Source organism: Haemorhous mexicanus, chromosome 12 (genome assembly GCF_027477595.1).
Source record: "Haemorhous mexicanus isolate bHaeMex1 chromosome 12, bHaeMex1.pri, whole genome shotgun sequence".
Taxonomy (NCBI): Eukaryota; Metazoa; Chordata; class Aves; order Passeriformes; family Fringillidae; genus Haemorhous; species Haemorhous mexicanus.
Window position 1 is genome coordinate 15,420,890 of NC_082352.1, and position 27,532 is coordinate 15,448,421.

Consider the following 27,532-nt stretch of genomic DNA (forward strand, 5'->3'; position numbering starts at 1 on the left):
CAGAGATCTGCACATGCCCAATCTTGTTCTGAGACTACTAAAATTAGCACTAGTTAAATAAAAGCCCTTTATGTAAACAAAAAACAAACCCAAACAACAACAGCAAAACAAAGCTGAAATCTCCAAAAGCCTTTTAAAACTCATGGTATAGCAGCATCCTGGACTGAGGTACATTGTCTCAGGGCTACAGGCTTGTTTAGGAGGCACATTATGCTAAAACCAAGTGTCTTTTGAAGAGCTAGTCAGATAGATCTGCTCTTTAAAGATAAAAGGTGTAGGAAGTGGTTCTGGAGAAAATATGGAAGTCTTTGCAGTAGTAGGGGAGGTAGTCACAGGTGACTTTCTAGTTTAGCATCTGTGGGCAAAAACGTAATGAGATATGCCTGAGTCAGTGATTAGTCATTCTTTTGGGGTTGCTAGAAAGAAGAAAACACTCTTAAGTCATCATGCTGTCTTTGATAGAAATAGTTGGCTTTGGAACTGAAAGTGCTTTTGTAAATGCTCAGTGTAATAATGGGACAAATGAAGTAGTTGTCATGGAAAAATGACTTGTGCCCAGTAGAGAAGGGAGAACCTGCCTCAGGAGATCTGGGTTGCAAGGCAGGGCAGCAACAGAGCAGGAGAACTGAGGCTCTGCATGCAGCTGAGTTGAGCCCACTGTAGGGATGATGTGTGGGAAGAAAATCCTCCTCACAAGTAAGTGGGAATCTTCCCATTTTGGCAAGAAGATAGAACAGAGTATTTCAGAGATATTATCTCTCAGAGACCTTAAAGCTTCCAGCAGAATACAGAGTGAAAATGCCCTGTGCCAGTGTTGAGATGCTTCTGGACAACATGGCTGGTAATTGAGGGTCTTTGCCTCTTGCTTTCATATACTGTACCTGAGTTGGTTTTGCCTGCTTCAGCCCTGCCTGGGCTAGCTTCTCCAGACCTTTGCCCTGGCCATGCCCTTGGGGCTGTGTACCAACCAGTGTGGCATTTCTTCAGCAGAGGAACATGGGGAGTAGCTGTGTTGCCTAAACAAGCAGGCATGCAGTCTTCAGTTGTTTAACTTGCACTCTTTCCAGTGACCACACGCAAAGAAACAGCAGCTCTATCTCCTAAAAGGACTTGAGTAGCTACGTGGCTTGGTGGGAATGCCTAACCCCAAATGGCTTTCATAGGTTAACAGGGCTGTAAGCCTAATTTGGGATATTGGAGGGCCAAGAACTGAAATAGCTGTGTACTCATTCCTCAGCTACTCTGAAGTAGCCACTGCTTAGCTCTCCAAGCTGGCCAGCACATCCTGCAGTAAAAACCAGTCCTGGCACACTCTGTTTGCATTTTTGCCAACCATCGGGAGCAGCGTTCCCCTGGACACGTGGCGTTGTGCTCTGGTGCAGCAAAGAAACTTCTGTAGATGTTAACCTCTGTTCAGGACCCTCCAGACCCACACTGTGACTGTTGTCGTTCTAGGCAGCTCATGCTATAAAAGTGGTGCAGGCCAGAGGTGTGAGCCTGCATTGCAGCTGGTTTGTTGCACAGAGCAGAGCACTGGTCAGTTCTCAGCACGGCTGTGGTGTCTGTTACCCACAGCTGTACTGTGTAAGCTGAGAGAGATCAGATTTCTCTTTGTAGCAAATTCAGCAAAGTTGGTTACTGAGTGAGAGTTGAAGTCAGGAAGTCCTGTCAATGGGTTTTATTGTACCACTCGTTTGCATTTACACTGTAGATGTAAAAGACCCATCTATATCTGCAGCTTGCAGCACCTGTTTGATCTGAAATCTGTTTTCTTTAGGTGGCAACAACTTCTCCAACTCCCTCCCAGTGGTACTCTGGCAAAGTATTTAGGGCTGAACATCCTACCTAGTCCTAGTAATTTATTCTGTCTCCTGTTACTAACTTTCAGCTAGAGAAATAAAAGCCCTTGGAAGAAGTGGAAAATGAGACTGATAGACTTGACTAGGAGAAACAACTCCTGACTTCAGCCATGACCAGTGTCATGGGCTGTACGAGCCATGGCATCATCATACCTTCTTAATCTCCACTAAGATATTGTAGAAGGAGGGAGAAGCATCAGCTCCTTGTGTTTCACTAGCTTCTGTCTCACAGGTGCTTAAGCACTCCTGCAATGCTGTAGCAAGCAGTTCAAAGCTGCCTTGTCACCTCCAAGTGCCTGCGCCTGGGAACAGTTTGGAGACTGCTTATGTTTAAATACAGGCTTCTCTATCACTGATACTGGGGGCTAGAGCTGAGAATTTCTGCTGGGAATAGGCTGTTAACAAAACCATGGGACTAAGTGGTAAAGAAAGATTTTCATTTGAGAACCCCAAAAATTATTATGGCCTAAGGAACCATGGTGGAGCCTGAGGTTTTGAGTCATGACAATTTGGCTGCTGAAGATAAGGGCCAGGCCTAGGAGGGACAAGCTCAACACAGGATGTGCTTCTGCCTGGTATTGTTGAGGGGGCTGGAAAGTGCTGAGCACAGCTCTGGTTAGGGCAGTGCTAACTCTGTCTCTGGCTCTGTTTCAGCTGCTTTCTTCCAAGACTGCATATCTGAACAGGACCTGGATGAAATGAATATCGAAATAATTCGAAACACGCTGTATAAGGTAAATGAGTCACAGAGTTGCAGAATGGGTTTGGTTGGAAAGGGCCACAGTGGGTCATCTGGTTCAACCTCCCTGCTCTAGTAGGACTATCCCAGAGCACATGGCAAAGGATTGTGTCCAGATGGTTCTGGAATATCTCCAGTGAGGGAGGTTCCACACCCTCTCTGGGCAAACAGTTCCAGTGCATGGTCACCCACACAGTAAAAAAGTTCTTCCTCATATTCAGGTAGAACTTCTGTGCATCAATTTCTGCCTGTTGCCTCTTGTCCTAGTGCTCTCTCCTTTCTAAGAAAGGAAGGAGATGTAAACCTCCCTATTTATTCTTGGCATGGTGATAAACCTACTTGCATCCATTGGAAAGTAATGGTAACGCTCCTGGAGGGGCCTGACATCCGATCACACAGCTCTGCTGAGTCGGGGCACCAGAGCTGGGCAGAGAGGTTTTTCTCAAGAGTCTATGTAAGAGATTTTGCAGAGGTTGTGTCTTTGAATTTACTCGTGTCCCAGGCAGGCAGAAAAGTCTACTCACTTACCATATGGGTTTGAGAGGTGCAGTTAACTGCATTCACAGTGACTAAACTTAAGCTTGGTTGAAGGACTCCCATCAGCTTCGCTCCCTGTCTTGAGCCGTTCCCAAAGACCTTCCAACTGTCTGCTCAAGCCTTCTGTGGCTGTGGTTGAGCTTAGATGTTCTTGTTAGAGCAGTGTGAAAGATGCAAGCTGGAGAGAGTATTGGCAGAGAGATGTGGAGGGGGGCTAAGGATCTCCTTGTCCTGAGCTGTCATTTCCTCTGCAGGCTCTGTCTGGTTTTAGCTGGCAGTGTTGAAGCATGTGTTTATGTGCAGGCTGTGGCTATCGCTCCATCTCGACTCTCTGGATCAGGGGTGGGATGTAGATTTTATCTGTCAATCTTGTTTTGGCTGGTCACGTCCAGCCTGCAGTCGGTGTGACCTCTTCTTCCCAAGAAAACTCTGGCCTGTTTGGAGAGGCAGAGAGCAGGTCAGGCGTGAAGGGAAGAAGGCAAAGGGAGGGATAAGGAGCGGTGTGTCAGCAGTCATGCCCAGCTGCCTGTGGCCTCTGGCATGTACTGGTCTTTGCTGTAACAGGGAGGGACACCTGTGTGCATAAACACCACAGCCTTGCAGGGCACAGGTCTCAATGTGAAGCAGGAGGGGGAAGGCTGGCAGCAGAGTGGGCACAGGAAAAACTGGTTGGGAGGGAGGTGGGATGTATCCCTTTAGATCCCAGCTGCCATGTCCTTTTCCATATCCTTTTTGAGGCTCTATACTGCTTTGTAGTCTGCTCTTCCTACCCAGAAATGGAAATGTAGGTGCCTGTAATGCCTCAGTGTGTGTTGGCACTGGTTCTTGCTAAAGAGCAGCTTCTGGGGAATACGGGGGCTCTGTCCGTAACAAATCACAGGGATGAAGGGGTGGAAAAGGTGATTGCTGCTTAAAGACTACTTGAAGCTACCTCTCTCCCCAGGGACTGGAAAATGTATAATACAATGCAAATGAGAGAAATAAAATCAGGTCTGAAATCTGCAGAGAGCTGCTCTGAAAAGCACAACAGGCCTGGGGCAGATGTTTGCGTTCGTGTGGGGTTGGCATGGGAAGGGGAAGTGCTATCTCCCAGACATACTGGAGGCTTTTAAGAAATCTGTGAGTGTGTTGACAGAAGGTTTGAGCAGGATTCATAGGAGGAAGGCTATTACAAAGGCTTCTTGTTAGCAAGGAAGGTTCTCAAATGGAAATATGATTAAAATGGGGAACAGAGGTAAAAAATGGTTAGTGCTTAGTGTAGAATGCAGTCAGCAGCCAAGTCTTGCAATGGAAGTGTGCTGGCATTGTTATCTTTATTGCTGGCCTTGTTATCTTCAGTGCTTACTCCCTTTGTTCCATCTCTTGTTGAAGTTAAGCCAGCTGACTGTTGGCCTTTGCTGGTGACTTTCTTGTAGGAACCAGCTGAAGGAGCTTTGCAACTGGACAAGAAAATAAAGCAGGCAAATCAGTGTGGATAAATGTGGAGTGGTGTATAGGAGAAGCCAGGAGGGAACCCTAACTCTGCTTGTATAGTGAGGGTCTCCTTGTTCTTTCCTACTCCTAATTGGAAACTTGTGTAATGATTTACCTAAGCAATTGTCTCTATACAAAGTAACATATTCCTAACAGTAGGAAAGAACTGTATGAGTATTGCTGTGCTACTGCATCTGTGTGTTTGACCTGGATACTATCTCATTCCACTCAGAGTATGAACAGCAAAACAGGAGATGATGCTAGGCAGACACGTTTAGAGGCTTGGGTATGAGGGTTTAGAGCCTTTTCCTGCAGAAAACTGCAGGAAAAGGCTAGGATTCCTCACCTGGCAGAGGAGGCTGGTATCCACAGATGATGTTGGAAAAGTCCATGTGGATGGACACGTCACAGGCCTGTCTTCAGACTAGATTTGAGGACAGGTGAGGCTAGCAGGAGGCAGAGGGGGTGGGTTCATGAAAGGGAAGACCCATTGAGGATGATTAAAGGCAGACACCTCTCTTCCTGGGGAACGACTTCAGGACATTGAAGTTTTTCTTCCAGTTGCTGTCACTGAAGGGGCACCCAGTGCAGCTGTTTACAGACTGGTTCCTTGTATCTGATATTGGATCCCTCATTCACTGCTGGATTTTGAGTTCTCCTGTATTTGCTTCTAAAGCCTTAGGTTTGTGCATGAGCTCTCATAAGGGCAGAGGCAGTGACTGAATCTCTTCTCCATGTTCCCTTTCCTGTCAGCCTCAGAAGGCATCCATTATCCATGTCCTTGTTCCTGTGGTAACTGCAGACTCATGCTCTATGCTCTCCTCCACCTGAGCAGTGGCAAGTGCTAGAGAGGCTTTCTTTGATGAGTGATGCTCACCCAGCATTGTCCTCTTGCACTGTGTGGTAACAAATATTTACAGAACACAGTAATCCAGGTGCTTTCCTAGTGCAGAGGCTGAGAGTATCCAGTTTGTACATTCTTGGTCCATCTTAAGTCCTAGAGTTGTTGTGATAAAGCAGAGATTTGTGGTGTCTCAGCATCCTTTTATTCCATCCCTTTGAAGTGATTCTGGTTGCAGTTCTCTGCTCAGGGAGGTGTTTTATTATTTGATCACTTCTTCTGAGAACATTTTTGCTGAACGATACTTTTAGCTATCCACAGCCTTCTTAGGCTCCCCTTGGGAGACAGAGTCATCTTCCAGATGGATTACAGAACATCTCCACAAAGGATTTCCTGGAGGCAGAGTAGCTGTGCCTGGCTGTGTGTTTTCTGCAGTGCCTCAGTTGGGATAGAGACCAAGTGGCCGCAGTGTGAAAAGAGAATTAGAGAGAGTGGCTGGTTTCTTTCACAGATGTCCTGTCTCATCTCTTGACTCTGCTTACACAGCGCTACTTTCTGAGTGTAGGTCTTGCAGCTATGGTTGTGTGGCTTGGCATGTTTGTGGAGGCCAGAGCAGGGTCAGGAAACCACGTGAGACTTCAGTAAAATGAGTTAGGCGACTCAAAGGAGAAAAATAGGCTTTAACCTTGCTGCCTGGGGATCTTGCCCACAGTAAGCTCATGCAGTCACTTGAACAAACCCAACCACAACCCTTCATGTCTCTGGCTCCTGGGGAAAGCACAGTCCTTGTGTGGGCAAGTTCACATGGGGCCAGAGTGCCTGTGCTGTGTTACAGAGTATCTGGGAGCAAGCAAGCAAAGTCTGCCTGCTGTCTGTCCTGTGCTGAAGGGCCCTGTGGGGGAGTAGATGAAGCTGTGTAGAAGAATGCTCATCTGCCCTCTCTCTTCCAGGCTTACCTGGAGTCCTTCTACAAGTTCTGCAAGACACTGGGAGGTACCACGGCAGATGCCATGTGCCCAATCCTGGAGGTAAGTCTGGAAACTTCCATAGCTGGATGGTATTACAGTGGTGGTCATCACTCCCTGATCAAGCCCAGCTTGTCTCCAGTTGTTAAGCATTCTCCAGTTCGTGCTCAGCATCCCCATGCCTGCTTGACCTGCTCACTGGGAGACTTGGGGAATACTGTCTGTGTCTGACTTTGTTTCCCCGAGTACTGATATGTTTGTTGCCTCTGTGGCAACATCTTCATCCTCTCATGTGGATGACACGTAGGAGTGCTACCAGAGCTATTGGAGTCAGCCTGTCTCTGTGCCAAAGCTTGCTGTGGCAAGATGTGCAGGACTTGGGAGCAGTACGTGAGAGTCACCCCTTGACTTGGGCAGGATTTGGCTTGTTCCAGGGATGGGGATTTCCTCACCTGAATGCTCCCCAGGTACTGGGCATATTGGGAGCCTGCACTTGTAGCCTGTCCTAGCTGAGCACTGGAGAGCTGTACACATCCCAGCAGCCTCCTCATGCTGCCCTCTGATGTGGCTGTGTGCAGAGCAGCACTGATATCTGCCAGCCTCTGGTAAAGATACTGCATCCCAGCATGAGCCACTCTTTTCCCGCAGTTTGAAGCTGACCGGAGAGCCTTCATTATCACCATCAACTCATTTGGTACTGAGCTATCCAAGGAGGACCGAGCCAAGCTGTTCCCACACTGTGGCAAGCTCTACCCTGAGGGCCTGGCTCAGCTGGCCAGGGCAGATGACTACGAGCAAGTCAAAAACGTTGCTGACTACTACCCTGTGAGTGCTCTGGGGTGAGGGCTGTGGGGATTGGTACAAGAACCTGCTCTGCATCAGAGCTTCTTGGGGATCTGGGGGAACTTGTGACTTGACAGCTTGGGGAGAGAGGTGCCAGTCTTCTCTGATGCTGTTGGTCCTGTGCTCTGCTTGGGCAGGACTTGGCTTGCCTGAGATGTCATTGGCTTCTTAGTCATGGCTGTCATTTTAGGGGTGACTGGGAGACAATGTTCCCTGTCCAAGGGTGTGGGGACTGCTTTTTACCACCAAACCCTTGAAGTGCTGATGTGGCAGCAGTGACAGGCTCTCCTTGCCTGATTTGGGAATGGAAATGTATCTTCAGTGAGAAGTGGTGTTGCCCCACTTCCAGCCTTGAGCTCTGGCTCAGTTGAAGGTGAGATGCTGACCTGGGAGGACACATTTGGATTTGTCTGTGTTCAAGACACTTTGTGCATGGCTGGGGACGTGTTTGGAGTCAGAGAGCTCACTGTCCCCTTACTGAGCAGCCTGTGTGTGTGGGCACAGGGGTCTGGCCCAAGCGCTCCAGTCTGTACGTGGAGGGGGTCTGTACCTGATGCCCCTTTTTCTGTGGCTCGAAGCAATGATATGCCTTGGAGAACTGCACATTTTGGAGAAAGGGCAGGACTCTTGGTTTTTCTGTCCTCTGACTTGACAGGGTGGCTGGAGTATCTGTGACACAGGAGGCCCTCAAGTGCTGCTGAGCTTGGGTACAGGGTATATCCTCATATAATGCTTTCCTGCAGGAGTACAAGCTGCTATTTGAAGGGGCTGGCAGCAACCCTGGAGACAAAACCCTTGAAGACAGGTTCTTTGAGCACGAGGTGAGTGAGCCCTGAGATGCTTCTTGACATGTGCCATTTGCAAAGTTCCAGGTGTCAGGAAGCTGGTCTACTGCCCTGTCAGCAGCACTGTGGATGAACAGGGTGTGGGGGAAGGAGAAGCATGCTTGCCCTCTGCTCCTGCATGAGAATGGAGGCCTGGCATAGTGCTTGGCCTGTTGTCTCACCCAGACAGATTCTAGCAGTGTGAGGAGGCATGTTTGGGGCTGCTAATGGATATTTGGTCCATCAATAGCAAAGCCAGAGTGTAATTACATGGAAAATAAGGACTTTTATGGTACCTGAGTTATAAATATTTCCCCCTTGAAATGTCAGAGTCTGTCCTAAGCCATGTGCTATAGGTTAGCACTGTCCCAAGGACCTAGAGAGATGCAGAGCAGGATACCTGTGCAGAGCCTTCCAGTCTGCTGGGAAGTCATGGGTCCTTCCAAGCAGCTCCTTGACCAGCTCCTCCTATCTGAGTGAATAAATGACATGTCCTCCTCTGGGCTTTCCCCAGGTAAAGCTGAACAAGCTGGCCTTCCTCAACCAATTCCACTTTGGAGTCTTCTACGCCTTCGTGAAGCTGAAGGAGCAGGAGTGCCGCAACATTGTGTGGATCGCAGAGTGCATCGCCCAGCGGCACAGGACCAAGATTGACAACTACATCCCCATCTTCTAACTCTGCTCTGCTCCTGTCCAACCCTCCCACCCCTGGAGTCCGGAGGGACCCCTAACTCCCTGAATTGTCCCATGTCCAGACTCCAGGGATGTGCCATTTGTGGAACTGGATCAAATGAGGAAACTGTACAGTTGCTAGTTAAATTATTCAAAAGCTGGAGTCGTGTGTGCTGTGAGATGTCCAGGGGGACCAGTGGTCTAGGCTTAGCCGTGTGCAGCAGGAGGGTCTCCTGTTGTGTATGCAGTAGTCACAGTGTTCCTGTACTAATTGCTTTGTGTGCTTGTGCTCATAGAGCTGCTGGGGGCTGCCTCTGAGGGAGTCCCACTGCTACAGAGGAATGGGTCAGGTCTGCCATGGCTGGGGGGCCCTCTGTCAGTGCTCTGCACGTCTCCTGCTCAGTGTTGTTCCTGTGAGATGTAGTTAGAATGTGGTTTGTAGCGTAGCCCATGCTGCTGTGCAATCCCTGCATCCCCTTGTAGTGAACCCTGACCTGGGAGAGACCAAGCAACCCTGGCCAGGACTGGAATGGAGCCTGTGGGAATGTGAGGGTAGAGCCAGAGTGCTTGTGGAGCACAGTCCTCCCACTCTGGCAGTGTTTGCACTCATGCAGCCTCTCTGTGTCTGCAGAAGCAGCCTCTCATCAGTTTCCCTGCTGCCCTGGACAGGGCTCCATAAGCTGGCTGAGCTCCTTCCTCAGAGCTGTAGAGACCCACAGCTTGCAGTTTACTGACACAACCATGCAAGAGCCGGGGCTCCTCTGTGCTCTGCAGACAATGGTGGATGCCTGTACCCCTTCATGGTAGACATCCAGGCTTCTCCCCTGCAGAGGGTGGATTGGCACTGCCATGGAGCTGTATGGTACAGCTGGCCAGGGGACAGAGCAGCCTTAGTCACCCTGGTGGGGGCAGGGATGTCCCAGGCCCTGCCTATCTGTGGTCTAGGGTGGGAGCCGAGCTGTGGGCATGGTGTGGCAGCCCTGCTCTTTGCTGCTCTGTTCTGGCTAGCTCCTACTTGCACTTGAGTTCTGGGAGATGTGCAATGGCAGCAGACACGCCTTGCTGGAAGGAAACACGCTGGATGCTGTTGGGAGGAAGGATCAAGAGAGAGTGGCTCTGTCCCAGCTTGTGCTGTGGTCACCTCTGCAGCTTGTTTTCCTGTGATCCCCTCTCTACACCAATAAATATCTGCCTACTGCACTGTGCTCTTCTGCTTACTTGGGCACCTGCTCCCACAACCCCAGGTGGAGCATCCATCAGTCACATGGAATCTGGTAGTTGTGGTAGTGGAGCCTGGTGTGGTTTCTGTGTGAGTTGGGACACTTGTTTCTACCACAGGCATTGTTGTGGTACCACCCCATGAGGCCCAGAGTACTCCTTCCAGCCCAAGCCAGGACAGTGCCTGGTCTGTGGGTGCAGCTGGCTGCTGAGCTAAGGGATGCAGCCTTATGGGAATGATCCATAAGGTTAGGGAGCTGCATGGTTTGTCCCTGGTGCCTGGGGCTGTCCACGTGGGGCACTGTCACCGCTGCCATCCTTGCCCCAGCAGGGCCACAGAGTCAGAGCAAAGTAAAAGAAAGCTTTTGGCATAGGGCTGGGGAGGAGCAGGGAGTGAGCACAAATACCTCCTGGCAGGCTGAGCCCTTTTCTGGGAGTACCTGTGGCACCTGCTGCTGCATGTGAGACTCCTGCCACAGTGGTCGGTGTGGTGCCAGCCATGACCCAGCTTAGCTCTGCCCACAGGCTGGGCATCCCTGAGCAGCATTGCAGCACTGCACTGTGGAAGGAGACGCCCAGAGCCTGCTGGAATATCAAGAATGGATTTATTTAAAAAGTGACAATCACATAGTTCATCTCATGAAGAGCTCTGCAGCACTGGCAGCCTGGTCATGGCCCCTGCACTCATCAGGAGCATGTGGAGTGTGTAATGAGTGGCAGGGAGGCAGCGGCCACAGGGTCCCAGCCCTGACCCAGCCAAGAGGGGATGGAGACAAACAGCTCTGAGAGCAGTAAGGAAGGTGGTGGGTAGCTGAGGAGGTACATCCCAGCCTGTGGTGCAGAGCTGCTGAGTCAGACAGGGATGGGCCTCTTGGACGGTACATGGTTAGAAAAAATACAAAACCAAGGTCTCTAGAAAATGTTGATTCTTGCACAATAGAAAATAGATCTATCTGATTTTGGAAAGAAATTTGGTTTTGAATGTCTAGTGCTGATTGTTCCCCCATGATGCAGGAGGGCGGTGCCTTTGGCTTTGCACGCGCTCAGAGGCCCGTGTGCCTGGACAGCCGGGGAGAAGGCCCTGTGCAGGCCCAGGTCAGGCCTTCTTCACATCATTGTGGTGCTCTCGCCGCAGGGCTCGGGGCAGCTTGGGGTTGATGAAGAATCCTTTCAAGAACAAGTCTCGGACAAAGTAGGGCAGGTAGCGGTGTATGAAATACATGATCCCAAGGCCCTGCCCTGGGTAGTAGCGCACGGCTGGGTTGGCAGCCAGAAGCCCCTCTGTGATGCTGTTCACCACTGCGCTGAGGTCCTCCACTGCCACCTTCATGAACTGGATGAACTGCTGGTTGATCTCCTCTACATAGTCCTCCCCATAGGCCTGCAGCAGCTCCTGGGGCAGGCTGGCCAACAGCTGCTGCTTCTGCACGTTCCAGAAGGCAGGGTCACACGTTGTCCCTGCAAGGAAACAGTTCCGTGAGCTGTGTAGGCCCCCTCACTCCAGCCCCCCTGCCGTGGGTGCCAGCAGCCTCAGTCACCTTCCAGCCTCACAGGAAGGTCCAGCTGAGACCCTGGCAAAGATTGCCATGAGGAAAGTACAGTAGTAGCACCATAGTGGCACTTGCTAGCCTGAGACTGGACCAGGGGTCTTGGACCCTGCCTGGATTGTGGATGCTGCTGTCATAAACGTGACTGAGCTGCTTTGATCAGTCCTAGTGGTATGGGGTCTGCTGGCAGGACTTGATCCTGTTGCTGTTTCCCATCCATCAGAGCCCAATGGCCACAGGATAGCCACTGTCCCCGTATGGCTGGAAATGCCCAGAAGCTGCATGCTCATGCTTGCACCACCAACTGCTCATCCCATTGCTCCATCTTCTGCCTCCCTGGGATACTTGTCTTTTGCCCACAGGCACAGACAGGGAGTAGGCACTGACCCTCTTACCTGTTTTGTAGTAGCCGGGCAGGATGAGGCTGACTTTGATGCCCCAGGGCTGGAGCTCGCTGCGGAAGGTGTCCATGACCAGGCTGAGGGCTGCCTTTGAGGCCCCGTAGGCTGCCAGGCAGGGGAAGGGCATGTCACCTGGCATGAGTGAAAGAGTGAGTGAGGCAGTGCTCCAGCAGGGACAGAGAGGAATGGGAGCAAAGGGCAGGGCTTGTGTAGGGCTATGTTCCTGGCCCCTACTTAAGGAAATGGCTTAGGGTTTGTTTTGCTGAGAAAACAATTGAAAATAGCTTCAAATAAATGTTTTAATGGAGGAGAAAAAAGTTGTGAGGGAAGAGGAAATTGATTTTGTTCCCTGTCCAGCTAAAGCTTGGGAATGTCATCCCCAGTGGAGGATTAGATTATTCTAATGGGCAAAAAAAAGCATGGGGGAGAGGAAGTTGATTTTCCCTCCCTGGCCAGGCTGTCATCCCCAATGGAGGTCCATGGTAGCTGGGCTTGGGTTGCCCATGCTGCCTGTGACCAGGCTGACTGTCCCCACCCCCCATGTCTCCTCATGTGTTGGTGGCTGCTGTGGAGTTCAGCAGTGCTGCCAGCTCATCCTAGATGTTCCTGGTGCTAGTTGGCTGAGAAAGTTGGAGCACCTGGAGGTTGGGAATTGCATCACACCATGGGGATGCTCAAAGCTGTGCCTGGGCTGAGGGGTGCCAGCGGGGCCAGGATGGAGGCAGGCTGCTCACCTGCAGGGCTGCTCACGGTGACAATGCGGCCACCAGCAGAACGGAGCAGGGGCAGCAGCCCCTTGGTGAGCTCCAGGGAGCCAAAGAAGTTCACCTCCATGCAGGTGCGGAACTTGCTCAGCGGTGAGAGCTCAGCGTCGGCGATGGTGTCATTGAAGCCGGCATTGTTCACCAGGCCCCAGAGTCCTGTGGGGATGGGATGCTTGAAGAGGTGACCTGAATGGGGAAGCCCCACCCTGGGATTCCCAGCTGCTCCCCAGGCTGATGGGGGTCCTGCAAGGGTTCTTCAGGACAAGAGAACTTGGCAGACTTGACTGTTGGCACAGGTGCCTACAGGGACACAGCCCCCCGTGGAAATACATGGAAGTTTGCCACTGCCATGCTGGCTGCAGGCTGAGGTATCAGGGAGTTCTGTGGGGTCCTGTGAGATTACCAAAGGCGGCTCCTACCTGTGCTGTTGGTGTGGGCCTGGATATGCTGCAGGACGCGCTGGATGTCCTCTGTCTTGGTCAGGTCCATCTGCAGCAGCGTCAGCCTCGTCGAGCAGCTCTGGCGCAGCTCTTGGGCACCAGGACTCTGCAGGTCCAGCACGCTGGCAAAAACCCGAAAGCCCATGATGTCCAAGTGCCTGGCTGTTGCCTGCCCAAAGCCCGAGTCACATCCTGAAAGAGATGGTAAGAGCCTTGCAGTGGCCAGTGACAGCCACTGTCTGTTTCCAGCCCCCAAAGATCCCCTAGCTCTGCCTCTCTATCACTAGGAACCAACCCCAGGAACCAAACATCCACCCCAGCATCAGTTTTCCTTGCCTGAGGACCACCTCAGCTCTGCACCCCGCTGGAGCTCCTGACTCACCAGGATGTGACCTGGCCCTGGGGCATTCGCAGGTCATGGAGCTGCTGTTTTCTCTCCCTTGCCGGGCAACACTTCCTTTATCTGCAACCCCATCACCCCGAGCTGCAGGCAAACCCTCAGGCACCTACAGAACAGCCCAGAGCCCTGCAGCGGCCCTCAACCCTCAAAATAGCCTCTAAAAGCTCCATCAAGCACCATTGATAAGGCTCAGTGGGAGACTTTTGCCAAATGCCTTTTGCCTCCCAGAAAGTGATCAAGAGGCAGAGGACCTCTTTGCCTGGCTGGGGCATAAGGGGATTAAAAAGGGTGAGGGAAAAAAAGGATTCTGGTCTGCTCCTGCTACCCTGCATCCTTCAAGGGAGCATCCCAATGGGATGGACCACTTGGGAGAGTACTGGTGCTCCATGCCCGGTCCCAGCCTCATTTCCTCCATCTCTCCTCAAACAGGGGCGCCACAGGTGACACTTGTCACCCGCAAAGCCACCATCGGAGTGGCTGGGAGACAGCCCGGGCGGGAGCTGGCTGTTGCAGAGCAGTGACAAGGCCAGTGGCCAGGGTGGAGCGGCCAGGATGCAAACAAACAGCAGCAGCAAGGTACAGGCTGTTCCCAGGGCCGATGGCAGCACTGATAGCTCGGGGAGTCTGTGCCACAACCGCTGCCCAGTCACATTAACCATTAACAGGGGAGCGCTGCAGGGGCAGCCCCATGGCCCTGTACCCTCCTGCCCTGCACCTTTGGTGCTTGTGAGGACATCCTGAAAACAGACCCTATGTGGCACCTGGAGCCACCCTGGGGTGGACACAACAGTGGCCCTAGGGACTGTTACCTCACAAGATTCAGCAACCCTCCACCAGCCTTTGATGGGGGGGCGGGGGGGGGAGGTGGGCACAGGGACTGGCTGCCTCACTCTTCCATACCCCCAGGCTGGGATCAGGCACTTACAGCTCTTGGGGTGCCAGCTAAGCATCAGTTCAGCATCTCTGTCCCAGTTCCCAGCTCAGTTTTACTCTATTGGCTGCGTCAGAAACCTGTAATTAAACCTCTGGCCAGAGGCCAGAGTGATAACAGAGGTGCTCAGTTGGCAGGAAGGGGCTGCAGGGACCTCCCTTTCCCACACTCATCGTGGATGTGTGCCAGGTTGGCTCAGCATCACCCCAGCATTGTTCCTGGCATTGCCCCAGCATCACCCCCAGAACCCTGGTCCGCAGGGCATGCTGAAGGTGCTGTGGGTACAGCACATCCACCTCTCCCCTCCATAGGAGCAGTGCATGCTGCTAGCAGACAAACAGATAAGGTGCATTTCACCTTTCCAAGCAGTGCAGGAGAAAACTGCAATAAAGATAAGGTTTAAAAATAAAAGTACTCGTGGCCACAGCCTCACCATGACGCAGCTGACAGGAGGGTTACCTGCACTGCTCCCATGCAGCTAGTAAGAAAATCTTCTAGTCCAAACATGAAGCTTCCTATCACCACATAATTCTCAAAACCCTGGGAAACATCCCAAAAAACTGAGAGCCAGGTTTGCTGGCTTCTTATGGGCAAGTCTGGCAAGGAGGGAGCAAACACAGCCACATGCTGTCCAAGTTAGGCAGGGTTTGTTTTGCCTTAGAGGAGCAGGGCAGTCAGAGGGTTTGTTTCGGAAGTTCTAATTTATTCACACACATACCAAATAAAAAAACTCCTGGGAGGCTGGCAGGAGGCCCAAGGCCAGGAGGGTGAGGATGCTCTGGTGTTATTTAAGGTCTCCGCTGCTGCTCAACTTCCCATCCGCTGTGCTCAGGCATGGCCAAGAGTGCAGGGAGGGACAACGAACCCCCTGGGCCCATAACACGTGGCCCCAAAGCATGGCAGCTTTCCCAGGGCTATGTTCACTCCTCATGGCCACCAGCACATGAGCTGCTGGCCACGCTGGAGCTGGCACAGGAGCCATTGCCGCTAGCCTGGCCCCGCCGGGAGCGCTGGAGCCGTCCAGTCTGTGCAGTCCCAGCAAGGCTGGCGCAAGGCTTGCTGCCCTCCCAGGATGCTGCATCACGAGGAGATGCTGGCGCCAGTTCCCCCCGCCCCAGCTCCCAGCTTGCCAGCTGGTTTCACAGTCGTGCTGGAGGGAGGGACGTGGTCAGATCAAGCACAGGAGCCCAGCACTGGGAGCGCAGCAGAGGAGAGCAGGTACCTTGAAGCCCCTGCATCACATCCCCACAGACCCTGGGCCAGCACACAGAGACTTTTGCTGCAGCAGGAGCAGAGCAAAACCCGAGTCCAGGTTGCAAAATCCAGCAGCCCTCCACAGGCTCAGCAAGCCGGGACAAACAACTGCACCAGGGGCCAGCCGGACGTTTTCCAGAGCAGCAGGACAGCAGCAGTTCCTGAGAACTTTGCAGAAGCTCCAGCCATTTCTGCGGCTTCCCAAAGAGTGAGAGGTGCAAGCCTCCACTAGAATTTTGGCATGACAAGCTCCAATTTTACTTATCTTGAGCAAGCAAAAAGGTTTGGCCTCCAGCATCATCATAAAGGGTGCCCTCCCACCCACTCGGGGAGGGAAAGAGGACTGACAGCACAGCATCTTGCATCTATTGTCCAGAGTTGCTCCTCACCGGTACAGCAGAGCCCCCACCGGGGCTGAGCTGTGCCAGCTGGGCAGCTCCCAGTCAGCCTGCACCACTTGCGCTTCCTCGCTGCCAGGAGCCGGCTGAAGCTGCAGTCCTGGTTTGGTGTGGACACATTTCTTTCAGGTGAGTCAGGCATGGCACGCTCTGACATTTTGCTGTCTCAGGTATTCACCCTGCTCTCCTGCACCAGCACCAAGGTCACCACACACAGACATGCTCAAAATTAGTGCTACAGTTTTCTGATTGGAGCAGAGAGGGTCAATAACACGGCTGCGACCCGGGAGCTGCTGAACCACAACCACGTGCCTGCCCCTGCCCCCACTGCTGGCATGGTACGTGATGGAGGGCTGGCAGCACAGGTTTGCAGTGCTCACCCCAACACAACCCAGGAATGAATTCCCTTCCCAAACTGAGCGGAGAGTCCCCATCCATGAGCCATGAGCTGTGCAGTCTCCTTCTGGAGCTGTGGAACTGCAAGCTGGGCATCATAAGCCCTGAGTTAGAAGCCAAGCTTCTTCATTTCCAAGCCATGCGCTGTGTACATCCTCATCCCTGAGCCATAAACTGAGCACCCTCAACTCTGAACCAGAAGTTGTGCATCCTTATGACCTTTGTATCCTGATCCCTGAACCATGCACAACAGGTGAGGACCAATGAAAACCTAAGCAGTGAGAACCACAGCTTGGCTAAAGAATTCCCGTATGCCTGCAAAACTGCCCAGAGCCTGGTGGGTACAGTGGCAGCTCCCTGGATCTGGTCCCTCCATAGCCACCCCAGCTGAAGACCTTGGTGTGGAAGCTGAAGAGGGGTTGCCCAAGGGCTGAGCACCCTTGTGATGGACCTGCTCCGCCATGGTCACCCTAGCAGTGTGGTCAGTCAGGAGCCCTTGGGGCAGTGCCCCAGGCACTTGGAGGCACCCCTTGAGGATGCTCCATCTTCCACTGACTGGGAGCTTGCCAGCTGAGTTGGGCACTCAGAAGGACATCACCTCCTCCACCCCCATCAGCTCTGTAGGCCCTTGCCTGGGTGCCCTCTGCTGCTCCCCAAATCCCAGGACATCAATCTCACCTCCCCAGAGAGCTTTAGGGCTGTGTGTCCCACCACCCTGTCCAAGAGGCCTTGCCAAGGTGGAGATGTCACCAGGCTCAAGGACACCATCAACGGGGCACCTAGGCCGAATGGATTAACATGCTGAGCCCCTTGTTTCCATAGGCTCAAGGGACGCCAAGCTCAATGTGGCCTTGCGTCTCTGACAGGATTCACTGCCATCATGGATCCAGCTTCTCCAGGCATGGTATGGGATTTAGCCAGGCAGCACTGAGGGAGGCTCTGCTGGGTGCTGGAACAGGCACTGATCCCAACTCAGCTGTTTGTCTCAGCTCCATCCTGGGAGTGTGGGCACCTCATGGATGTGGAAGCACAGGATAAGGTGGGAATGGTGTCATCAGAGGGTATGGCAGTCTCCCGAGGAACTCAAGGAGGGGGTCTTTGCACAGTGCATGTCCAGGCATGATAAAATATCCAGCAGAATCCTGTGTGGGCAGGACAGGGCCCAGTGGCCAACACCTTCCGGATGCTGCACACATTTGGAGCAAGGAGTGATAAAGGGGTGATGTCAGCCCTGGGCAAGAGGGAACAAATTCTTGGCAGGGCACAGGAGAGGGAGGGGAAGGCAGAAGCACCTGTCCCCACAGCAGCTGGGCCACCACAGCCATGCACCAGCCCTGGCCTCCCCAGCCAGGCATGAGCCACCATCTGCCCACACCCAAGGTACTTCTGTGGGAGTGGGGCTGGGAAGGGGCACCCACAGCCCCCAACCCATCCAGTGTCATCACTGTTAACAGGAAACACCACCCAAGCCACTGGCTTGCATGGCATGCCATGTCCCCATTCCGTGTGGGAGCAGCCCTCATGCCCAAACACAGCCAGACAGGGCTGGGGTGGCAGCAGGCCTAGTGATGCTACTGCTGCTCCTCACCACTGGGGTTCAGGAAGCCACAAGCCTAATTAAATTAAATTAAAGCCAGAAGATACCTTAAGGGATGACCCAAATCCCATCCCCAAATCCCCAGTGAGTGGATAATGCAGGAGCCCCCAACCCAAGCAGCCTGGGTGTGCATCCCTGCAAAGCCTCAGCCTCCTTCCAGAGCAGGACCTGAGCCAAGGGGGGCACACACTGCCCCTGCTCCCCTAGGACCACCTCCCTGCATGACACAGTCAGCACAGGCAGCTGGAGGGAGATTGCTGATGGCTCCCACAGCCCAGGATAGACATGTCCTTCCAACAGGTCCTATGGGTCAGAGCAGGGGTCAGACAAACCCTTGGCCCCACAGGGGGACTCATGACAGAAGACAGAGCTCAGAATGCCGCTGGCAGGGGGTACATGGGTGACCTACCCCTCTGTGTGCCAGGGACAATAGCCAGATGGTATGAATTACAGTGGATTAGCCAAGTCTTCCTGGGGCCTCACAGTCATCACCTCCAGCCGGGAAGTTATCTCCCACTTAAAGAGAAGGGGGAAATCTGATTTTCTGCCTAGACAACCAACACAACCAGACAGAGATGACAAGGAGCCCCCAGGCCAGTGTGAATGCACCCACAGCTTCTGGATTAAAGGCCATTTCTTAGTAGCTTTACTGGTGCATCTGTATGGGGGACTGATTGCACAAAAGCAGCTGGGCAATAAAAAAAATTGTCAGAGGCCACAGCCCTCCCCATTACTGTCACTAAAAGCCATCCCGATGCCTTATCCCCCACCAAAGCTGTGAGCAGCAGATGCTGCTTGACACCAGTGGGGCTAATGAACTCAGGAGCTTGTTCATGTCCTGGGACAGCAGGACAGGAATGAGCCCAGCCGCCCCCTGCAATGCAAGGCCAGTGCCTGGTGGGATGCTCAAAGAGGCTGGGACCCAGGAATTAACCCAGTCCTGGCATGGCAGTGATGCTGCTGCGGTGAGCAGTGACCCTGGGCTCACAAGCTGATGGGGGTGGGGGGAGGAAGTGCCACCTCCAGCCTCGCTGTGACACTTCGCAGAAAGAGAGCACAGGAATTTCCTAGAAGCAGCCACTCACCGCACGCTGGGGCTGGATGGCATCTTCCGGCAGCTGCTGTCTCCAGCAAGGGGAGATCCTCTCCCCAAAAGGAGCAGCGAGACTTTCACAGTCAAGAATTTCATCTTGCAGCAGGCAGGGATGCACAAGAGAAGTCAGCAGCACAGACTTCACCTGGCACAGGCTGTACGTGAGAGCTAATCTGGGATGAATGGATGGCCCTCCAAAAGGAAGTTGTGAAGACCTATGGTGATAGCTGGGTTAATAATCACCTTCAAAGGGAACATGGTGAACTGGGAACATGGAGCTGACAAGCCTCAAAAGCCATCCATCAGGAAGAGCTGTCGCTGGGAAGGACACCCATGGCCCAGAGACAACTTGGCCAGATCACTCAAGGTCAAGTGCCACTCAAGATCAGTGCAAATGGCAAGGTGGCACTGGTAACACATCCTCCTGGGCTCTTGGAGAGGGAGAGGCTGGGTAGGAACCAGGCTGAGAAGCCAGAAAGCTCCACTGGCTGTAACTAGAGATGCTCCTGGGGAAGAAGGTGGTGGCAATAGAGCCATGGCTGGGGCACCTGCTGGTGGGCACCTCTAGTCTGCAAAAGGGCTCTCCAGGGACTCCCAGCAGCCTGGAGAACCACCAGCTGAGCCCCATATCCATTCCTCTTGTGTGCTAACAAGCAAAGAGAGGCATCAGGTCATGCCTAAGGTCTGCCACAGGCAGGGCTAATCCATCCACAGGCAGCTGAAGGGAAGAACAGCTCTTCTGCATGGACCACCATGAGCCATCACCACCCAGAGACATCTCATTTTAGCCAGGACAGCAAAGCACCACAGCCATGGCATGACCAGGAGAACCTCTAACCATGTGGTGGGACAAGTTAACTGTGGGAGAGCTTTGAAGTCCTACCCAGACAGCACTGTGGCCAACTCACAAGTGATGCCAGCAGGGACAAAGCCATGCTAGGACAGTGCTGACCAGAGCAACAGGTCAGAGCAAGCCCAGGGGATGGATCACCATGTTGAGCATCTCAGAGTTTGCAGCACCCCAATAAAGCTACAGCAGTTTTAATGGAGCACTAGGGGTAATATTTAGGGGTATTTTGCTGATGAGATATTTCTTTGCTTGCAGGGTGCCAGCTCATCACTCTCCTTGTCACAAGAGTAAACTCCCACCTCATGCCACAATCCCAAGCAAGCAGAAGTGGTGCAAGCCCTGCCCATTCCCACATCATGATGGTCTCTACAGCTGCACTATTAACTATTTTCTTTTGCCGCTACCAGATCCATGTGAAGCGGGGGACATTTTTTTTTTTAGAAACAGAGTAAAACACTTGAGCAAACACCAACTGAGCTTCTGCCAAGACAGCTTTTGAAATACACTGAGCTATTTAAGCCCCCAGGCTCAGAGCTGTGCTTCATGACATCCTCAACCCACCTGCCCTTTCCATACACAGCTCAAGCTGTTCCCTCCTTACTCTTCACCTGCAGCTCTCACCAGCTCTTTAGAGTAAGAGTTTGAGTATCATAAGGCTACTTTGGTGCATTTTCCCCAAAATACATGAAGGCAGCCCTCCAGGCTGATGTGCTTGGACATAGTTGTGCTGACCCAGGCAATGCCAGGGCAGAACCTACATGTGCCCTTCAGCTTAGGCAGAGCCCAGCACAGCAGCTGAAAGAGGGGGACAGAACTCATCCTGGGATGGCTGCACACCCCAGGTTGGAGCTTATCCCCACCTGGACCTTAGAGAGTAATATTGGGTTACTCATAACAGGATGAGGCCCTCGCAACCCAGAGAAGCTGCAGCTGCCCCATCCCTGGAAGTGTTCAAGGCCAGGTGGGATGTGGCTTGGAGTAACCTGGTCTAGTAGGTGTCCCTGCCCATGGCAGGGGGGTTGGAACAAGATGGTCTTTAAAGTCTTTTCCCAATCCAAACCATTCAGAGCTTCTATGATTTGGAGAGGCCAGACTTTCAGAGCTGCTACAGAAGACATCAGGGCAGGTACCTGAGCTTTCCAGCCCATCCCTTCTCTCTGTTCCCAGCCTGCCTGGGAGTCACTCACCATCTGGCTCCACAGGGTCAGCCACCCAACAAGAGGAAGTGCTGCCGCAAAGCCTGTAAAGCCAAAAACTGCTTTTCAAGATTACAGCCTTAGAGCCAGCAAATCCCAGGACAGCGCCATGTGTGACAGGGAAGCCAGCTCCCGAGGGGGAAGCTGATAAAGCTCAGGGGCTGGCAGCTCTCCAGGAGAGAAGGAAGCAGAAGTGATATGTTGGACATACAAGCTGAGACAGAAGAACAGGAGATGGTGGATACACCGCAGCCACTGAGGTGAGCAGGGATGGAGGTAACAGGCACATGCTGGGGAAGTTAAAAGTAAAAGCTCCTAAACTATACCTGTAGCAATGCACTGGCAGCATGAGGGCAGTTTTTGCACCTTATCATAGAAAATTTGAGCATTCTCCACCTTAATATAGAACAGTTAGGTTGGAAGGGATCTTATAGGGTCATCCAATTCCAACACCCCTGCCGTGGGCAGGGACACCTTCCACTAGACCAGATTGCTCCAAGCTCCATCCAATGTGGCCTTGGAGGCTCCACAGCACTACCTCAGATCTGAGACGACAGGAGGGACATCAGGAGATGAAGAGGTACAAAAGCCCTGCAGCCTTTCCTCCTCAGGAAAAAAAAGCCCCTCCAGATGGAGTTTTAGACCAGCACTGAAAGAAGGCTATGGGGAAAAGGCAAAGATTTGGTAGAAACACCTTGAAGAGCCCCCTCAAACAAAACCCTGGCTAAGCAAGTCCACCAACCCTGTGCTGTGCTCCCAGCAGTAAAAGCAGCAACTGGCTCTTCTGTAACCAGATCCTGGCTTGAGGGGAGCTAGACTCAACAGTGGGTAACCCAATCCCAGACCTCATTAAAAATGTGCTGCTCATTGGACTAGAGGGCAGCAACTGCCTACACTTCTCTCCTCCCGAAAGCATCCGTTCCCATCTGACAATCTCATTTCGGCAGGGAAGTCTTTGCTTTGTTGCTCTCATGTCCCCACATAACCCCGAGGTTAATCAAGCCAGCTTGGGTTTCTCTACCAACTCCAGTCTCCCACAGTATGAAACCTCAATGCGTTTTTCCTCCTAATTAGCTGTGCTCATAATTTTTGGTTAACGGTGCTAAAAACTCCCACCTCAACAGGTCTGTGTCATTAGTAGGCTTCAAAAGTGCTTATTTTATAGATAAGTGAGAAAAAGCCAAGCATATCTATCCACATGCCTGTGGTGAGCAGGGGTAGGTATCTATTTCTGAAGAAACCTCACGTGGGAAAGAAGAATCCTAAATCCATGGAGGGCTGCTGACAAAGCGGGGGGAGCGCTTCAGCCCTGCAGATAGAGGCAGAAAAAACAGCTTTCCAGCACTGTTCTCAAAAGCCAGCAGCAAACCCTATAACTAGAGATAAATGTTGCTTTTTTTTTTTTTTACTTCAAGTATACCAGGAATTGATTGTACACCAGAGCTGGAGTTTGGGTGTTTGATTTTGGTCCTGTCCCACCCCTCAGCTTGGAGGTAGCAGCTGCCTCTGCTGTTAATTTTTAATAGATTCTGGAAAAATCAGAGCAATTTCAGGGAATAAGCTGATTTTCAGCTTTCACTTATAAAATCACAGAATGGTTTGGCAGGGACCTGAAAGATCACCTAGTTCCAACCCCCTGCACTTATGCTGGGGAAAGATCCCAGGTACCTCTGAGCTGGATCACTGGCTTCAGAAGCAGAGTGAAAGTCGCCTATGGAGAGCTGCAGCACCTTTACACAGAGTATTTCTCACGGCAAGGCTGCTGGCAGGCTCAGCACCAAACACAGGTTGTGAGCGTGCTGTGCAGGTGCTCTGGCCATGCCAGGGTGCAGAGGTGCCTATCCCAGAGCCAGCCCTGAATCCTTGACCCTGGCATTTCTCAGTCACCTTGTTTAGCTGGAAAATAGATCTCAGACAACATCAAAATCTAGACGGGAGCAACACTGCTTTTTTTACCACGGAAAGTGATTTACCTTCACATCAGAAAGCAAGAGTCCCAACATCTGGATTGAATCACTCAGTCCTGCTGCAGCCAGCAGATGCTTCAACATCTGTGGAGTGCATGGGAAACACTGAAGCGCTGCAAGTTGCAAAGCCTTTATTAACCTTGAACATGATCTGAAGCTCTGACCCACTTCAGATTGTTAATGGGGCATGCAATTGTAACAAGAAGGCTTCACCAGGAAAACCACACTTTCCCTGCAGCCAGGAAGGAGAAGAAAGGAGGACATACAAGGGGCAGGTTTGGGTCTGGGCAGCTTGACCAACAACCACTTTTGCTCACAGAGATGATTTGTTGGAAGACAGACCAATCGGCAGGTGCTCCTAGCTTCCTTCACAGGCTGCACCAAGGAAGAGCAAGAATACAAGAGACCCAGACTGCTTCTCTCAGGCAGCCATCCTGATGTTTGGGGTTATTGGAGAGCTAATTCAGGTACTACCATTATAGACAGAACAACAATTCACTATTTTCAACTTTCCATCCAAGCTGAAACATATGAGCCAATATCTTGTGACAGTTCCTGTCCTTCCTCTGCTCTGGCAAAGCCCTGCAGGCAGGCAGACTCTATGGGCTGCTTTGCATTTGGTGCTTTTCAAGGCTCTGCAGTAAATCGGGCAATTGGCTACTGTCCAAAGAACCACCCCACACAGTCACACATGGCAGAGCTACACAACCGCAAGAGGCTTCTCCAGCTGCTCAGTGGAGCCCTGGCATGCTCCTGGCCATCCCTCCACCACCTCCAGGCACCCAGTTTTGTTGGATGGTTTCAATAGACTCACTGAATTCCACAGGCATCTCCTAAGACCACAGGAACCAAAGGATGTTGTAGGTTCATGTCTAAACTGACCCAGTCAAAGCCTAACCTTGCACAAAGCACTGCCAGCCTGAATCTGGAGAGGCCAAGAAATGGCAGCTCATCACCTCCCTCCAAGACTGCTCTTGCAGACCATCAGCCCTGTCCATGCTCCAGAGGTTTGACTGCTTTTTGTATCAATTCCCAGTGGGAAGCAGTATGGGATATAATACTCCTCCTCTTTGTTCACACAGCTCTGAGGCGTCCAGCGGCCCTAAGAACACCCAGCAGTGCCATTTCACATTTGGGAAGGGGGATGCACACACAAACCAGCTATTTGATGTTTGGAGCAAGCAGCTCTCAGTGAGCCACTGCCCCCACTGGCCCACAGGTGCCAGCCAGCAGCACCAGCACCCTGGAGTTCCCTGTCACACACTGTGGTGAGGGATGCCAGATATTGGCTGCCTTGCAGCTTCCCAGTGCTGGATCAGGCTCTGTTCAGGTAGCTGCCCATGCCAACCCTGCCCACACTGCAGGTATGTTTGGGTCCTTGTGGTTTTCTGAGCATGGCTAAAGCCTGTGCCAGGTGTGCCATCTTTAAGGCAAGGGCAGGTTCAGGACAGCAAACTAAGGGAGTCATGGAGATAGCTGCTGTCTCCCTCCCAGCCCAGGCCAAGCAGCTGATCTCTCCCCTCATCCCCACCAACCTCCTAGGGCTGACCTCTCTCAGCCCCTGGCTGCACAGGAGGGCATTCTCCTCCTCTCTGAAAACAGCTGTTACATCTCCTAGGAATACAGGATTAACACTTTCCTAACCCCTGCCCCCAGCCAGGCTGCATCCACTGGAGCCATGCTCCTGGAGAAGCTGGGATGCAGAACAAAAGCCCCAAGGTCACAGCCCCAGACAAACACAGCACTGCAGGGACTAGTGACCACTTACTTTGCTAGCCCAGGGGATGCCTCATGGGAAAGCACAGCATCCCTTGCTCCCCTCTAGCAGCAGGTGGCTGCCCATCCCTGCTGCAGCCACCCCCAGTCCCATGTGCAACAGTCAAAATGCAAACCTGCAGCAGATGGGAAACGCCACAACTTTCCAGCCCCTGCTGCTACCACAGGGTCAGCAGCTTTGCTCTGCAGCAGCTCTACAGCTGCTCTGCTATTTTCCCACTGAGCTGCACAGTTAGTTTTCCCTCAATCCCTGCCATAACTAAGTTTTATTTAGCCAGCAATGTCCGAACAGCACATGGGGCTGGAGCATCACACACAGAGCTCAACTCAGGGTTGTTCCCAGAGAGAGTGGGCAGCTGGAAGAGCTGAAACTCATCACCCGGGAGATAGAGCAGCACTGCAGCCACCTTGCCCCAGATAAGCATCACTGAATCTGCTGCAGGACTAAGACAATGGCCAAGATTTGTATATGAGGAAATGATGCCCAAAGATTTTCAGGCTGAAACCTGCACTGCTCCATCAGGAAGGGACTTTGTGCCATTTCTCAGTTGATCCGCAAGGTCCAGCACAGCACACAGCATGGCAGAAATTCTGTCCCTGACCTCACACACCTTCAATGAGGCCCAGCATTGCCAGTCATCCATGCTTATGCTCTCTGCCAGGCTTTGCTTCCCATTGGCAAGAGGAGGAAGGTCAGGCTGCCTTTCTCCCCAAGCTGATCCTTCCCCGTTGCTCCCACAGGAGACACGAGCAGCTACTCAATACCTAGTTGCCTGGAATTATTCCATAAAAGAATCAGGCTAATTACTATGCAAATACTCAAGTGAGGGATGCCATCCCCAGCAAAACAGCCCTCGCATCTGCCCCTTGGCAGGCACTTGCCAGAGCAGCAGTACGGAAACACCAATCCCGCACCGCGGGCTGCGCCTCGAACCTGTAAAACCACAAAGTATTTACAGCCAAGAGCAAACACATCAGAGCTGCAGAGGTGCCACCTCAACGCACTGGGGCAAGAACACCTTGTTCCAGTCACTGACTCACTAATTATATAGGCAATGCCAGCGAGCCAGGGCTGCCAGAGCTGGTGTGCCACAGGGCACCTGTGAGCGCATGGCTGTCAGACATCCTCTCCAGGCAGCCCTACCCTGCTTCAGCTTTGACCTTCACTCAGTTGAATCATTCATTCATCCACTGCCTTGCTCCTCTGATCTTCCTCCTCCAGAGAGGATTCCCTGCATTTTCTACAGCTGCCACAGAACCCTTCAAGCTGGAAGGGTCTTGCCTTAATTTTCTAGAAAACAAGCAAACTCCCTTCTCCAGCTTCAGCACCTCCAAACCCAGCCCAGATATCCCCACCAGGATGCAGGCTCCTGTCCTTGGGAGCACTGCCAAGGTCATGACCAGAAGTTTCCCTCCCCTCTGCATCCATGCGGAGCCAGCAGCACCTTCCAGGCACACCTGGAGCAAAAACCACCCCAGCTCCAGCACTTCCTTCTCATCACTCCACTACCATTGCCTCACAGCAATGCACTGCTGAGCCTGGCTTTCATCCTGCAATTCCACTGCCAGGAGGAAGGAGTGAGAAACCATGTATGTACCAAGATATCCTAAAGAGCTTCAGCCAGCAAGCCAGAGTTGTGCAAAACTTGGGAGCATAGCACATGCTCTGAGGAGCTCAGGACCACAGAGGAGCTTTGGACCAGGCAGCCCAAAGAGGAGGCAGGCAGCAGCTGGGCAGCATTTCCCAAGGATACCCACACAGTGGAGGACCCTGTCGCCAGCAGCTCCCTGGATGGAGCTCTGCATGAAACAGTGATGCTCAGCACTAGGTAGCCAGCTCTGTTGAAGCCTCTAGAGATACTATGAGAATCTTTCCAAGAACAAGTACAACTCCAGAGGGGAGGAAGGGAAGGGGAGAAGAGGAGAGGGAAGCCCTTGGGCCACCAGACAGGGTCCAAAGCCAGCTCTGTCCCATCTAATCTCAGGGCTTCCAGAGGAAGCAGCTCTCGGCATCATGCTGCAACTAGTGGTCAACACTCGAGGGGCCATTGCAACTCCCTGCTTCGCGGGGCAGATACAGCCTGGCCGGTTCTGCTTGGACGTGGAAGAGGATGAGGGATGCGCTGGCAGCGGTGGTTGGTCCCCAGCGGGACCCCACAGACAGCAGCGTCCTGGTGCCTGCGGGACACCCCACTCCGCTCCCCGCCGAGCCCAGGCGGTGCCGTCGGGGCGTCGAGGCCGTGTCCCCGCACTCACCTGTGACAAGGACGGCTCTGCCCGCCACCGGCAGCAGCCCGCGGGGCGCCGCCCGCCACAGCAGCAGCCCGGCGGCGGCGGCGGCCAGGGCCAGCCCCAGGGGCAGCGGCAGCCAGGCGCGGCACAGGCTCTGCAGCGCGGCCAGCAGCGCCAGCGGCAGCACCAGCCCCCGGCCCAGCGGCGGCCCCAGCCCCCGGCCCGGCCCCGGCGCCCGCCGCGCCGCCCGCAGCGCCAGGCTGCCGGCCAGAGCCGCCCACAGCGCGCCGTGCGCCCAGCGCTCCAGCCCCGGCTCCAT

The 27,532-nt window shown here is 52.9% G+C and overlaps 2 protein-coding genes across 2 annotated transcripts in view; one reads left to right on the forward strand and one right to left on the reverse strand.

The window, feature by feature from the left end:
* ATP6V0D1 (ATPase H+ transporting V0 subunit d1) overlaps positions 1-9,953 on the forward strand; it is a 33,885-nt gene extending 23,932 nt beyond the window's left edge. Inside the window, exons 4-8 of the mRNA XM_059857252.1 lie at positions 2,514-2,593; positions 6,400-6,477; positions 7,063-7,239; positions 8,001-8,078; positions 8,596-9,953. Of these exons, the coding sequence (XP_059713235.1) occupies positions 2,514-2,593; positions 6,400-6,477; positions 7,063-7,239; positions 8,001-8,078; positions 8,596-8,757 (575 nt within the window). The 3' untranslated portion in view covers positions 8,758-9,953. The remainder of the gene's footprint in view (positions 1-2,513; positions 2,594-6,399; positions 6,478-7,062; positions 7,240-8,000; positions 8,079-8,595) is intronic.
* Positions 9,954-10,557: 604 nt separating this feature from the next.
* On the reverse strand, positions 10,558-27,532 carry HSD11B2 (hydroxysteroid 11-beta dehydrogenase 2). Its single transcript, XM_059857737.1, has 5 exons — positions 27,238-27,532; positions 13,103-13,315; positions 12,654-12,839; positions 11,914-12,051; positions 10,558-11,429 (listed from the first exon to the last, which is right to left on the reverse strand). The coding sequence occupies exons 1-5, from the start codon at positions 27,530-27,532 to the stop codon at positions 11,068-11,070; spliced, it is 1,194 nt and encodes a 397-aa protein (XP_059713720.1). The 3' UTR covers positions 10,558-11,067.